This window comes from Chelonia mydas, chromosome 24 (genome assembly GCF_015237465.2).
Source record: "Chelonia mydas isolate rCheMyd1 chromosome 24, rCheMyd1.pri.v2, whole genome shotgun sequence".
Taxonomy (NCBI): Eukaryota; Metazoa; Chordata; order Testudines; family Cheloniidae; genus Chelonia; species Chelonia mydas.
In genome coordinates, this window is record NC_051264.2 from 10,578,715 (window position 1) to 10,591,864 (window position 13,150).

At 56.5% G+C, this 13,150-nt stretch overlaps 1 protein-coding gene across 1 annotated transcript in view; it reads right to left on the reverse strand.

Annotated features, from left to right (window-relative positions):
• The window catches only part of NDUFS2 (NADH:ubiquinone oxidoreductase core subunit S2), a 29,774-nt gene extending 19,583 nt beyond the window's left edge, over positions 1-10,191 (reverse strand). Inside the window, exons 1-4 of the mRNA XM_037882913.2 lie at positions 10,058-10,191; positions 8,350-8,456; positions 3,868-4,058; positions 31-151 (exon numbers count right to left, since the gene is read on the reverse strand). Coding sequence (XP_037738841.1) covers positions 31-151; positions 3,868-4,058; positions 8,350-8,456; positions 10,058-10,143 — 505 coding nt within the window. The 5' untranslated portion in view covers positions 10,144-10,191. The remainder of the gene's footprint in view (positions 1-30; positions 152-3,867; positions 4,059-8,349; positions 8,457-10,057) is intronic.
• Between the last annotated feature and the right edge of the window lie 2,959 nt (positions 10,192-13,150).

Consider the following 13,150-nt stretch of genomic DNA (forward strand, 5'->3'; position numbering starts at 1 on the left):
GACGCAGGTCAAGAGGAGGGGATCACTCACCTCGGATCCACTGAGCCCTCAGGGGCGGAGTGATGTTTAGCAGCTTCTCCACCGCCAGGGAGTAGGCCTGTTCATTGCACATCATGGACACGTAGTCGAGACGATCGAAATACGGCAAAGCCTGCGGCAGAGAACAGCCTGCAAACGCCTGTCCGGCACTCGCTAACCCTGCACTCGGCAGGACCACTGCCTGCAGACACAGCCTGGCACTGGGAGCACGCCAACCCTCGTGGGGCCAGTTACAAAGCGGGGATCCCTTCACCCACCCCTGAGCAAAGGAACCGCACGCAGTGCCACTGCCCAGAGGAGAAGAGGAGCCTAGCAGCCAGCTAGAATTGCAGGGACACTGGGGCCATTCTGGCCTCCCTGAGATGAGATCGGACAACAGCACTTGCGTCAGCACCCCGGCCTCGCAAAATACGCAGAGCACCACCAGCAGACAGGACTCAATTTCACAGCTCGACGAAAGGCAGCCCGGTGCCTTGGGCACTGCTTCAGCGCTGAGAGGGGAGAGCACCCCCTGTGGACTCACCATCGCCAGGACTAGCAGGGAGTCGTCCACCCAAGGACTGACAAGACCCAACTCTGCTTAGCCATAAGACCTGGCACAATCAAAGTAACATACATGCAGGCCTGCCACCCTGGGAGCCTGAGAGCAGCCCCACTGTGCACAGGGAGGAGCCCAGCCTAAAGCCTACATCACTGGTTCCCAAACTTTTCCTCTCACACACCCCCTTATGAGTAATAGAATGTATTCGCACCCCGCATTGCCCCGAACCAGGAGCAGACCTGGCGGCCAACAGCGGGGCCCAGGAGCTGGGCCGCAGAGCCAGGGCCACAGCTGCAGCCAGGGCTGGAGCAGAGCTAGGGGAAGAGTGGGGCTGGGTGGCACTTCCTTCCTGCCCCCTTGTGGGGGCTGGCGTGGGCCCCACCGTGCACACACCCCTGGACATTGTTCCATGTCCCTCTACGGGGGGGGCGACCCACAGTTTGAAAACCGCTGGCCTAGACAGTCGGAAATTCTCATGGCACGTGTACCCCTCTACATGAACATGTAATTCCTTTGTTGAGACGAGAACCAAAGTACGTGGTTTTGTACCGAGATCAGCATGAGGGGTTGGAAAGCCCCGGTGCAGGTCTCCCTCAGCCTTAATCTCCAAGGCCAAAGCAGCACTGCAGTGAGGAACGCCTGCTCCGCGCAGCTGCCAAACATTTCACAGTCCAAAGGAAGTTACAGTCCAACAAATGACTACAACTCCCAGAAGGCTTTGCTCTCCACATTCTACCACTTCCTCCTCTTCACCTACAAGTCAATAGCCACAGCGACCTGCCGAGCTTGGAGCAGAGGAAAGTTCCTGCCCGCCACCGAACCCTGAACTGCCTGCAAGGCCCATATGAACAGCCTTCCAAGGCTGGTGCCTGGAGCTAGGGGGTCGGATCACAGAGCTGAGTCTCCGCAGGCCGTGCACGGACACTGCTCGCACACCTAGGCAGCGGCACTCGGATTGCTGTCACTCGGGCAGGCAGTCGGCATCCCTGGCACGGTACAGCTGGCGGCTGACCCTCTCCTCTGGACCAGGCGACCGCTGCAGGTAAAGCGGGGGAATTGGTGCTATGGAAGCCACGCAGATTCAGTGCTGCCGACGACTGACCAGGGCTCTGTGGTGTAAAGCAGGAGGAGCTCTGCTAACGTCGATGCACCAGTGAGATCTGAATCCATCCCTCCAGCCCCCAGCTGCTGGCCTAGCCCCTGGACAGAGCTGTACCGCACACACTCCCTGTGCTTCTAGAACAGTAGCATGCAGAGGAAGAGAACTATCACATCATCTCCACCCCCAGCGTTCTGCCCAGCTCAGCCTCTGGGCAGTCCCCGGGATGCCAGCTGTGCTCGGTCCCCTCCACCTGCTCTTCCACAGCAGAAGCAGCTCGTCCTTGGCACACGTCACCCTCCAGGTCTCCGCAAAGAACAGAGCAGAGCCTGCCTCAGGGGATCTCCTTTGCCACAGGGCTGAATGGCGATTATCCCTCGTGTACAAGCAGGGAAACTGAGACGCAGAGGTATGCAGTGACCTGCCCAAGGAGTCAGTGACAGAACCAGGATCCTGACCCTCATATCTTCCTCTAGCCCTCAAACACCCCCTCTGAACCGCACTGAGTCAGCATATGAGGACCTGAAAGCGAAACAGAACAGGCTGGCATGAGGGAAGCACCAGCCCCCAGCAAACTGAACAGGGAAGCGAAACTTGGCATGTCTCTCCATGGACGTAGGCGCCCCTCTCCCGCCCAGAGCCTGGCACAAACACTGGCTAATGCTGATGAGCTGAACAGCGCCCCCAGAGCAAGTCGCCAGCCCAACAGGCCTTCACCATTCACACCTTTTGCTGTCCACCCCCAGCAGGCTGCCTCCCTGCTCCGACGGAGGGGAGCGCTGCTTCCCCGTTGCTCAACGCTCGCCCTGGTCCTGCCCCCGCTCTGTGGGAAAACTGGCAGCATGTGCCCGCCTGCCTCCCCCGCAATTTACGGGGCACGAATAGGGACTCGCTCACTGGGAATTGCCTGCCTCCGAAGGCCAGCCAGGCATTACACTCTGCGCTGCTACAGCCAGCTTGGGCCGCCAAGGGAGCACGTCACTAAGCTGCCTCTGCCTTGGCTGCGAGCCCCGAGTACGTCCAGAGTGCTCTGGCACCCATAACTCTGCCTGGCTCCCGCCCCATGTTTACTGGGCTGGATTACTTCAAGTGCTGATTCCCCGGCAGCTAAAAAGGTTACATCTGATCTGGACAGTAAATCAAAGGAGCTCCATTTACGAGGCCCTAATGCAAAGTCTGGCAGGCCGCTCCATCTTCCCAGCTTCCTCAGAGGCTGCTGACGTCTCTTGTTAAAAAGACACGCACACGTGCGCGCTTTTTGTCCTGCTTGTGTCACCCCTTGTTCTTTACTCCAAGGGGCAGGACCTTGTCGTTCCCTACCACCGCCCCGCCCACAGCGCCTGAGGGTCCCAAAGTGTTTTACAAATGGGAATCACAGTCCATGACCCCAGGTCAGATAAGGCAGTACTTCCCCTTACAGAGAGGGAAACGGACTTGCCCCACAGTGAGCAAACTGGGACTGGAACCCAGGAGTCCTGGCTGCCGCTCACCTACCCAAACCACTGGACAACACGGTCTCTCTTTAAAGAGAGACGCTCTGCTCCCTGCTGCTTCCCCCTGCCCCCCAAGACACCCCCCAAATACAGATTAGACAGCCATGGGAGTCCACCCCTGCTGCTGAAAGGGTCAGGTCACTCTGAAGTATGGCAAGGCGGACTGCCTCCAGGGGCCCCCACCGGCCTGCCAGGTGGGGCTAGGTTGGAATGCACTAGGGCAGCTGGGACAGCATTGCTAACTGCAGGGTAGGGCTGTGGGGCAGAAGAGCAGGGAACCCCAAAGCCCTGATTTGGCCCCCGCCTCTTCCTGGGGCAGAGAGAACTTGACACTCACATGCAAGAGGTTAAAGGCCTGAGACAACCCTCCCTTTGGGACATCAGTTGTTTCCAGAATCACAATCCGGGCTGGCACAGAGGATGGGACAGGCAGGGAGCAAGCACAGGAAGTAGCTGAACCCCTGGGGTCCCGTCATGTAGCCACTTCGGGGAATTCCCAGGGACTAAACTGGGAGCTGGACTTGCAGGATTGGTCCCTCAAGGAGCAGCAGGCCTGGGTGCAAAAGCCCTTGGAGCACTGCGGGAGTGCACTAGGCTGAGAGCAACAGGCCGATGGAGCCGACCACACTGCTGCCCTGGGATTGGGGTGTCCAGGCAGGGACCCAGGGATCACAGCCCCCCACCCCCGTGGTTACCTGGAGATAGGTCTTGTACTCGATGAGTTTCTCTGTGCCACGGTGCAGCAAGCCGACGTGGGGGTCACATTTCTTCACGGTCTCTCCGCTCAGCTCCATGACCAGCCGCAGGACCCCATGGGCGGCTGGGTGCTGGGGCCCGAAGTTCAGCGTCAGGTTGGAGACTTTCTTCTCCGCCGGAGGGTCCTTGTCTGCTCAGGCATGGGGAGAGCAAGAGAGGCCGTGAGATGGCAGAGCACTCCAGGGAGACGCACGGCCCTCCTGCCCCACGGCACTGGAAAGGCTGAGCAGGATGAGACCTCGGGGATGGAAGGGAATTCAGGCCCCAAGGCGCATGCCCCACGGCTGGGCAGCCCTATTCCACCCCTCCCGGCCAGTGTGATTCCCACCACTTCCCTTGCAAAACTGAAGAGTGGAGCCACAGGCCGAGGAGCAGATGTGTCCAGCAGTTCAGCCTTGCAGAGCACTGGGCTTGTCTGTGGGAGTTGCCGCCCCACGCCTGTTGCTCTCCGGCCTCCCTGCTTCTCTCACATTATGCAGGGGGTTCATTTGCTCTCTAGGCGACCCAAGTGAGTGCACCCCACCATTCGCTGTGCCCAGCGCAAGCTAAAGAGCAGCGAGCACCCCACGAGTCCAGAGGCCGGGAGTGCCCGGCTGTGGTGAGGAGGGAGAGCAGGAGCGAAGGGCGCAAGCTGGCTCTCGGCACAGAAGCTCAGCACTTGCCTTGGAGGGGTCACCCAGGAGGAAGCCTCATCTGGGCCAAACTGTCCCAAACTTGGTCTCTGGACAGCAGGGGAGCGGGAGGAAAATCTTGCAGACGTCTCATGAAAAAAACTGACTACATTTCCCCTCTCTGCACGCCTCCTGGGGCTGCTGAAGTGGGAGAATTCCCAACGTGGCCCTTGGGGGCTTTCCCCTTCCAGCTTGAGTCATTTCCTCTTTGCAGACAGCTCGAGAAGAGTCTCTTTAGCTCAGGTTTCTCTTGGACACTCGCAACCCGAATGCACCGCCCCTTAGAGACGGAGGATAAACTCCGGGGACAATCACAACAGTCAAAGTAACGGAGCTAAGTGAGGCCAGTTGGAGTCGCTGTAGCATTCACACATCGTGGAATTTCACCAGCTCGCTGGCAGAGCCCTGACAATGGGTTAAAGGCCCTGGGCAGCCCCACAGTGACTCAGCACAGGGAACCTCATGTACGGGGTTCCCACAACGGCAGGCCTAGAGCTGCTCACCTGGACACACAGCACTAAACCACTGTAACTCCCCCCCACCCCCCAAACACACCTGAAGAGCAGCAAACTGCTAAGGACAACTCCACAGCCACGCAGCCCACCCAGCTCCTCCCCAAATACCCTCCCCCAACAATGTCTCACACAGAACGAGCATTTGCCTCTTTCTTCCTTCGGCTGCCAAGACCAGAACATTCACAGGAGGGGAGCATGTCCCTTAATGCATTCTGCATGGGGAGAGAAATCCCTTCCTGACCCCTGTAGCAGTCAGCTTACACCATGACACACTAGTCAGCTGTCCTTAGACAAATATTATAGGTCATACATTAGGCTGCCTATGATTGATTTTCAATCCATTGGCAGCATGTCTCAGTGACCGGAAAGACAGCGAATGCATTCACAGGTCCGTCTGCCTGCTATTGGGACACTTAGCTTAAAGGGACAGGCCAGCTAAAAATCCCAGTCAGTACTTCACACAAAACGCCTTTTCCTTGTAACTAGCAGCAGCATAAATTACAGCAGTGGTTCCCAAACTGGGGCTTGTAAACCCCTGGGGGTTCGCAAAAATATTACAGAGGATTCTCGGGAAAAAATTTCCTAATGGCGGACAGAGTTGTCGCTAGGGTCCCTGGGCAGCACGGGTCCAGCAGCCCGGAGACCCTGGACTTCCAATAGCTAAGCAGATCAAAGCAAACATATCTATCACACTGAGGAGATTTAAACTTCGAGACTCCTTATAAGAAATGGAAAGGAAGACAGATATTTTTTGCTGTTTTTAAAATTAAATAGGCAGCTAGTATTGTTTTGAAAACTATTATGAAGAACAAGTTTAAGCTTTGTTGTAATGTGCGCTGTTTGCCTGGACTGCTCAAGACCTGAATGCTTGTGTAGGGGGAACTCTTTGAGCTGGCTTCTTAAATATCTTCATGCTGTTTCACCTCTGATACTCCTTGATGAAACATAGGAGCCTTGTCTTATAACAGGCTTATTCAAAGTGATACAAGCTACGAAAGTGAGATCTTGGAAGAGTGTTGCTGTTTTCATAATGTAATAAAAATACTGTAATGATCATAATAAATAGTGTGTAATAAGCATGTCAAAAACAAATTTTATATTTCCAAGATCACTGCTTTTATCATTTATACTCAGATAAAGGAGAAAAACCGTGGAAATATTCATTTTTAGGAGGGGGTTCGCGAGACTTGACATTTTAGTGAAAGGAGTTCACAGGATGTTAAAGTTTGGAAACCACTGAATTACAGCAATGGGAAAGCTTCTATCCTGATTTCTTCCCACTGAGGCTCTCCCCCCACTTCCTGCATTTGGGGTCTTATCTCACACGCAATGCACTAGGGTCGAGAGTTCCAGTGCAGCTGAGGTTTCAGAGTAGCAGCCGTGTTAGTCTCTATTCGCAAAAAGAAAAGGAGGACTTGTGGCACTTTAGAGACTTACCAATTTATTTGAGCATAAGCTTTCGTGAGCTACAGCTCACTTCATCGGATGTTTTATGGACTTTAAGACCAGAAACGACTATTCTGAACTTCTAGCCTGACCCTCATGGCACAAGCCAGAGAATTTCATTCCATGATTCCTGTGTCCAGCCCATATCTTGGGATGGAGCTACAAATCTCCTGACAGAGAATCCACCACACCCCTCGGTACATTGTTCCAGTGGCTACCTGCCCTCACCAATAAAGATTCGTGCCTTATTTGTAGTCTGAATTAGGCTACCTCTACACTAGAAACTTCAAAGCGCTCCCACGGCAGCGCTTTGAAGTGTGAGCATGGTCACGTGCGAGCGCTGGGAGACAACTCTCCCAGCGCTCCTGGTAATCCACCTCCATGAGGGAAATAGCTCCGAGCGCGGCTCCCAGCACTTGGAGCCTGTCCACACTAGTGCTTTAAAGCGTTCAGACTTGCTGCGCTCAGGGGGGTGATTTTTCACCCCCCTGAGCCAGCAAGTTAGAGTGCTATAAAATGTAAGTGTAGACGAGCCCTTTAGTCTAGCTTCAGTTTCCAGCCACTGGATCAAATTATGCCTTTTTCTGGCAGACTAAAGAGCCATCTTTCATCAGAAACCTCTTCCCCAGGTAGCTGCCTGTAACTGAGCAAGTGACCCCTTAACCTTCTGTGGATAAAATAAACTTAATCAGACTGACCTTTTTTAAGTCTCTCAGGCAGGTTTGCCAGACAGTGAATCATTCCTGTGGCTCTTTCCTGAAACTCTTCCAATTTGTCAACAGTCTGAAGCACGGGCACCAGTATTACACACAGTATCCAGTAATGGTTGTTCCCCTGCTTATACAGCTAGAGGATCACATAAGCCCTCTTAGCTACTGCATCACAGAACTCCTATCCAATTGGTTATCTACCAGGATACGCATACACGCAATGCCCAACCGAACTAGAGCTGAGCACAATTTTTTTAACTAAGTTTTTTTTGTTTTGTTTTTGTTTGTTTGTTTGTTTTGGGGGGGGGGGGCGGGGGGGATGAGAATGCAGCTTCAGGTCAACTGAAACAATTTGTGACTCAAATCAATTTTTTTCCCCCAGCATGGCCAGCAAACCCACACATCAGTTATCCAAGCAGCTCTATTCCTACATCCTATTCAGAGTCACTGCACTCCAGAATACTGCCCCCCATCCTGTCAGCGTGACCTGCAGTCTTTGCTTGTGCTTGGCTGTGTTAAAACATAGGTTCAAATCAGTCCATCTTACATGGTGATCTCTAGCACTCTGTATAAGTGACCCATCCCCATCATCACTTCATGCACAGAGCACTTGTGTTTGGGTTTCAGATGCAACAAAATGACGTCTCAAATCCAAAATCTTGTTTCTACTTACATTAAAATAAAAGCCATGGGATCATTTCTATAAAAAAGAAGACGCTAATTAAAAAAAAAAAAAATCTTTAAAAAAAAACAGACCCAGATCTATTTCTTTAACCAGATAACCTTAAACTAAGGAAGCTCCCTCCATGCTGACCACATTTGTTTTCCCACTATCTCAGCTTGGACAATGTAAGGCAATACGCTCCATGAAGATGCAGGGGTCCCTCTACACAGAGCTCACTACAGGATTGGGTCCAAGAAGGCCACTCAGCTGCAAGTCCAGCGATGTCCACGGAGGTGGGACTGCACACCCTAGCGGCAGGTTTGGTTCCAAACTTAAAAAATGACAACCACCAATACAAGAGCATCCGCATGATGACAGTGCATTTAAGGGGGCAGGCGCCTTCGACAGAACTCACCGTTCCAGGGAGGAGGCACCCACTTCTCAGTCTCCTTGGTGGGGTACATGACCGCACCTGCAAACTGCTGGGCCCACTCGACATCCGGCTGCCACTGCTTTGAGCCTCTGGACACAGAGATAAGGAAAGGGTGTCAAACACGGCAAGTTCATTCAACCTGCCTGACTCTAGTCTCAGATTCTGTGGGTTTTAAAGGGGTTGTTGCCAGGCAGATGGGGGAGGAAGGGAGAAGATGGGGATTGAAAGTGAGACTCTGTCTTGGCTGAGTGAGCTTCATCCTTGGGAATGCAGCGGTTTGGCAGCCCAGGAGCCTATTTCTCCATAGTTTGGGGAGCAGCAGTACAAGCTGCCCACACATTGCTCCCCACCAACCGCTCTCAAGTCCGATCAAGGGGGCCTGTCTAAGGATGAGGGGAGTTCAGTCTCCATGGCCCATTCAATCCTTGGTTTTGCTTCTCTGCCAAGGGGTCAGTTAGCATCCACGGGGTGGTGACTTTTGTACCATGGATAGTCCTGCAGTGGAAGGAAGACAGCCTCTCCACTCATTTCATAAACCATCAAAGTCCAGACTTACGCTGGCAAGATTCGAAGAGGTAACCATGCAGAGAAAAGCTTCATGGCTCATTCCCAAGTGCCTGAGCTAGCTAGTCTCCCAGATCAAGTGTCATCAGCAAGGAAGTCTGAGGAAAACCTCAAACGTGCCTCAATGCACAGTATGCCCACTCTGTCACAAGGGCACCGCGTACAACTGCCCCACAAGCTAGGGGGTTTGTATGACAGCCACCCAGTAGCCACACAGTGACAGGAACCAGTCAGGAGCATGGTAGTTTGTTTCCTGCAGGAGGCAAGTTTGCAGCAGCAGGAGTACCAAAGTGGACAGCCCCACGGCATGCGCAGAGATCTATGGTAAGAACCAAGATCTAAGTACAGTGTCCTTACTAGGGGGCTGGAGAACAGGTCCCCATGTGAGGAGCTAGCAAAGCCCAGGGGGAGGGGATGGGTCCCCAGGGAGAGCAGGGTCTCCAGGGAGGGGATGGCAATGCCCAGGAGGGTCCTGGGGGGGCAAGGGAAGGGTCCCTGAGGAAGAGGAAGATCCCAAGAGAACAGGAGGCAGGAGAGAGGTGCCAAAGAGGCAGAGGAGGATTCCCTGGGGAGGGCAGCGGGAGATCCAGGGAAGGTGGGGTCCCCACCAGGGGAGATGACAATGTCCAGAGGATCCTGGGGGTGCAGAACATGGGGGAGGGGTCCCAAGGGAGAGGCAGGAGGCAGAGGAGGGATCCCCGAGGAATGGGTCATGGGGGTAGGCAAGGGGAAATCCCAGGGGAGAGATCTGGAGGGTGGGGTGCAGGAGGCAGGAAAGGGGTCCCGAGGGAAGGGGGGCTGCCGTGGGGGGGGGGTGTGTTTGGAAATGCCCAGAAAGGTCCGGCGTGGGGGAGAAGGCAGGGGAGGGGTTCCCGGTGGGGAAGGGGGCAGAGTCCCTGGGGAGAGGGAAAGGATCACGAGGGGGGCAGAAGGGGAGATCCCAGGAGAGGGAGGAGAAGTCCCCGGGGGTGCGGGGGGAAGGCAGGCGAAGTCCTCGGGGGGAGGGTCGCGGGGGGGCAGGCGAAGTCCCCGGGGGGGCGCGGGGGGAGGCAGGCGAAGTCCCCGGGGACGGGGGATCCGGAGAGGGAGGATCGAGGGTGCGGGCAGGCTCCGGGCTGGGTCTCACCTGCTCGGCGCTGCCCCCAGCCGGAGCCCCGGGAGCCATGACCCTGAAGGTGCCCGCAGCCTCCGCAGAGCCCTGAGCGCCGCCATCTTCCCAGCGGCGCTGCGGCGAGCCGGGACAGAAGTACACGGCCGCCCTCTGCAGCTTCAACCCGGTAGGAAAGGCTGGCGGTGAGCCGCCATATTTAGTAAGGGCAAAGGAGGCGTCTTCGAAATAGCCAGAAAACCGGGCCGACGCCGCCACCCCCTACAGCGCAGCTGGGCGCCATGTTTATTACGGGCAACATCCGGGACACCAGCTCGAGTCCTTCTCCGTTGAGGGCGCCTCCATCTTTCCTATGGGTAATATCCGGGAGACTGGCCTGGCTTCACTGCCCATACAACCCACCATCCGGAGTGAGGGTGGGACACCATCTTTACTTTGGGCACTGGCAGCCTCCCAGCTGAGTCTCCCTCCCAGTGGAGCGGCCTGAAGAGCCACAGGAGCCATGCTGGATATGGGCATCCTGGGAGTGATGGGGGGACCTGGCCTGGCTCTATGATCAGTGCACCGGGGTGGCCTTTCCTGGGGCTGGCCCCCAGGGCAGGGCCTGGGCAGCCACAGGCTGGGCCCGGCCCCCGAGTGCGGCTCCCCCAGAGCTGGGTGCTCAGTGGGAGGTGGATTTTGGGTCCCCTCCCATTGCCCCCCATAGCTCCCTGCCCCTCCTTCTGCAGAGCCCCCAGCCCCCCCCTCCTCCTCTCAGCCCTGCTCCCTCCCTCCCCCCCCCAGTCCGAGCTGCCTGCAGCCCTGAGTCACGGGGCAGCTGGTGCCAGGGATTCTGGGACACGTCTGTTCAAAGGCCCAATGGCACATGGCTATGCAGAACCAGAGCGCCATGGGGCTGGGCTTGGAGCTCAGTGCAGCGCTGAGCCTGCGGAGCGGGAGGAGCAGGACCAGGGGCTCCTGCCTAGTGGGATTCCCAGGGATCCTTGTCAGCTGGTTCCTGCTGACTCCAGCTGGCAGCATCGACAGAGACCAGCAAAGGATCCCAGACTTTACTGAGCCTTCTGCTAAGCTGGGAAGTGCCAGTTCAGCTCATAGCTCAACCCCCTTTGTCTGTCCTCGTGTAGATTATCTACAGCGATTACAGCAACTGCGCTGCTGCTGCCCTTGGGCACTGGGATGGGGCTGCGGAGAGCTGGCAGTGCAGGGGAACACAGGGTCAAGATGCTGCCCTTGGGGTGAAACCCACCACACTAAGCATCTGGGAGGAGGAGATTTAGTCAGCTGCCTGGAGAGCCCTGATTGGGATGTCAAAGGGCTGGAACCGGCTGTGACACCAACTGCAGATGTCCGGGAGACTGGCAACAAGACAAGGCCCTCGCACCACTCAGACCTTACTGGAGAAGGGCTCTGCTCTGACCCTGCTTTCAACAGTGGGAGCAGCGCAGGCAGCCTCTGAGACACCACACGGGGCAACAGCCAGGACCCCGAGCTTGTGCTCTTCTGAGGATCAGCGAGGATGCCCGGGAGCCAGAGCTGCTGGGGGATTGTCCTACAGGAAAAGCACTGAATCAGCCCTGGAGAGGGCACACGGAGCAGCCATCCCAGCCGTTCTCCTGGCAGGTAGGGAGGCAGTCGCAGGGTGAGGAGATGGGCTGAGTATGGAGAGATGGGCTGAGCGTGGAGTGAGCTCAAGGCCTTCGGAAAGGAAAAAGTCCCTTCAGTTGGGTTCTTCAATCAGCCACTGGGAACTCACTGCTGCAGGAACCGACGGCCACAAGGGGGCTCCTGGAGCAGGTCTTCTGGCTGTGTCTGACATGACTCCAGCACCTAACCTTTGTCTTTACCCAGCTACGTGCGCCTGGCGCCTGCCCTGCAGCCTTCTATCCCGGGCGCCTGGCTCCTGTCCTGCAGCTTTTAACCCTGGGCACCCAACGCCTGCCTGGCAGCCTTTTATCCTGGGCGCATGGCTTGGAGGAGGTGCTTGGGGAACTGCTTTGTGAAGAGCTGTGTGTGATGGCGGGTGGTGCACGGGGCTGTGTGTAGATTGTGTCAGTGTGCACGATGGGGGTTGTGCGCGGCGTGCACATCTGCAGGCACAGGGCTGTGTATAGATTGTGTCAGTGTGTATCCATTTGTGGTGGGGGCTGTATGTGCTGGGAGGTTGTGGCACGTATGTCGGACTCTGCAGTAGCGTGTAGCGGGGTCATTGGGCTGTATTGCGGTGGGGTGCCGGGGGTGCTGCTTGTGTTGCTGGGGAGGCTGCGGTGAGTCAGTGGAAATCTTTACTCCCATCCTTAGCCACCGGTGCCAGACAGGCCCTCTGCCCTCCCCCTCTGGGCTGCAGTTTCATCCCTTGCAGACATTCCTAACGAGGCTGGGGGGAGGGGATGGGGCCTGGGCTGTGGTTTGTGGGACTCTGTTCGCTCTTCAAGTGCTGACATCCCATGTGCAGCTGGGACAGACACCGCACCGGCCAGCATCCTCAGCCCGCTGCCCTCCTGGCCACAGCGCTGGCTCTCCAGCCGGGGTCTCGCTGACAGGAGCTGGCTCCCGGTTCGTTCGGGAGGAGCAGAGATAGCCAGGGGACAGGCTGGTCTTTGCTGCCTGGCTTTCCTGTAGGATGCGGGAAGGGCTGGCGCACGGGGGCCCTGGTCAGCCAATCCCACAGGCAGCCTCAAGTGACCCAGCCAGGAGAGGAAGCTGCTGCCTCTGCCTTTTCCTTCCTTGCACATCCTCTGTGGCTGCCGCTCAATTTAGCACCAGTGACAGGGCCCTGTAGGGAGCCTCTGTTTACCCACAAATACGGTAGGGTGGCCGGCTGCCACTGGGCCCAATGCCCATGATCTGGGGCGGCCTTTACACCTGGGCAAAGTAAGAGGCAAATGCCGCCAGCTGGGGATTCCCCACTCACGCTGGGAGCCTTGCACCCAAGTCAAGCCCACTGTGCTCTGGTCCTGATGGCAAGCGACCCGCAACCAGGGCAGAAGGGGACGTGAGTTGCCATGGACCCTTGCTGAGACCGCAAGCAAGGGGGCCGCTGCTTGGCCAGGACTGAGGCTGGCCCCTGTGTTTTGCAGCATCTGAGAATAGTGCAGCCCTGTCACTGCTGGA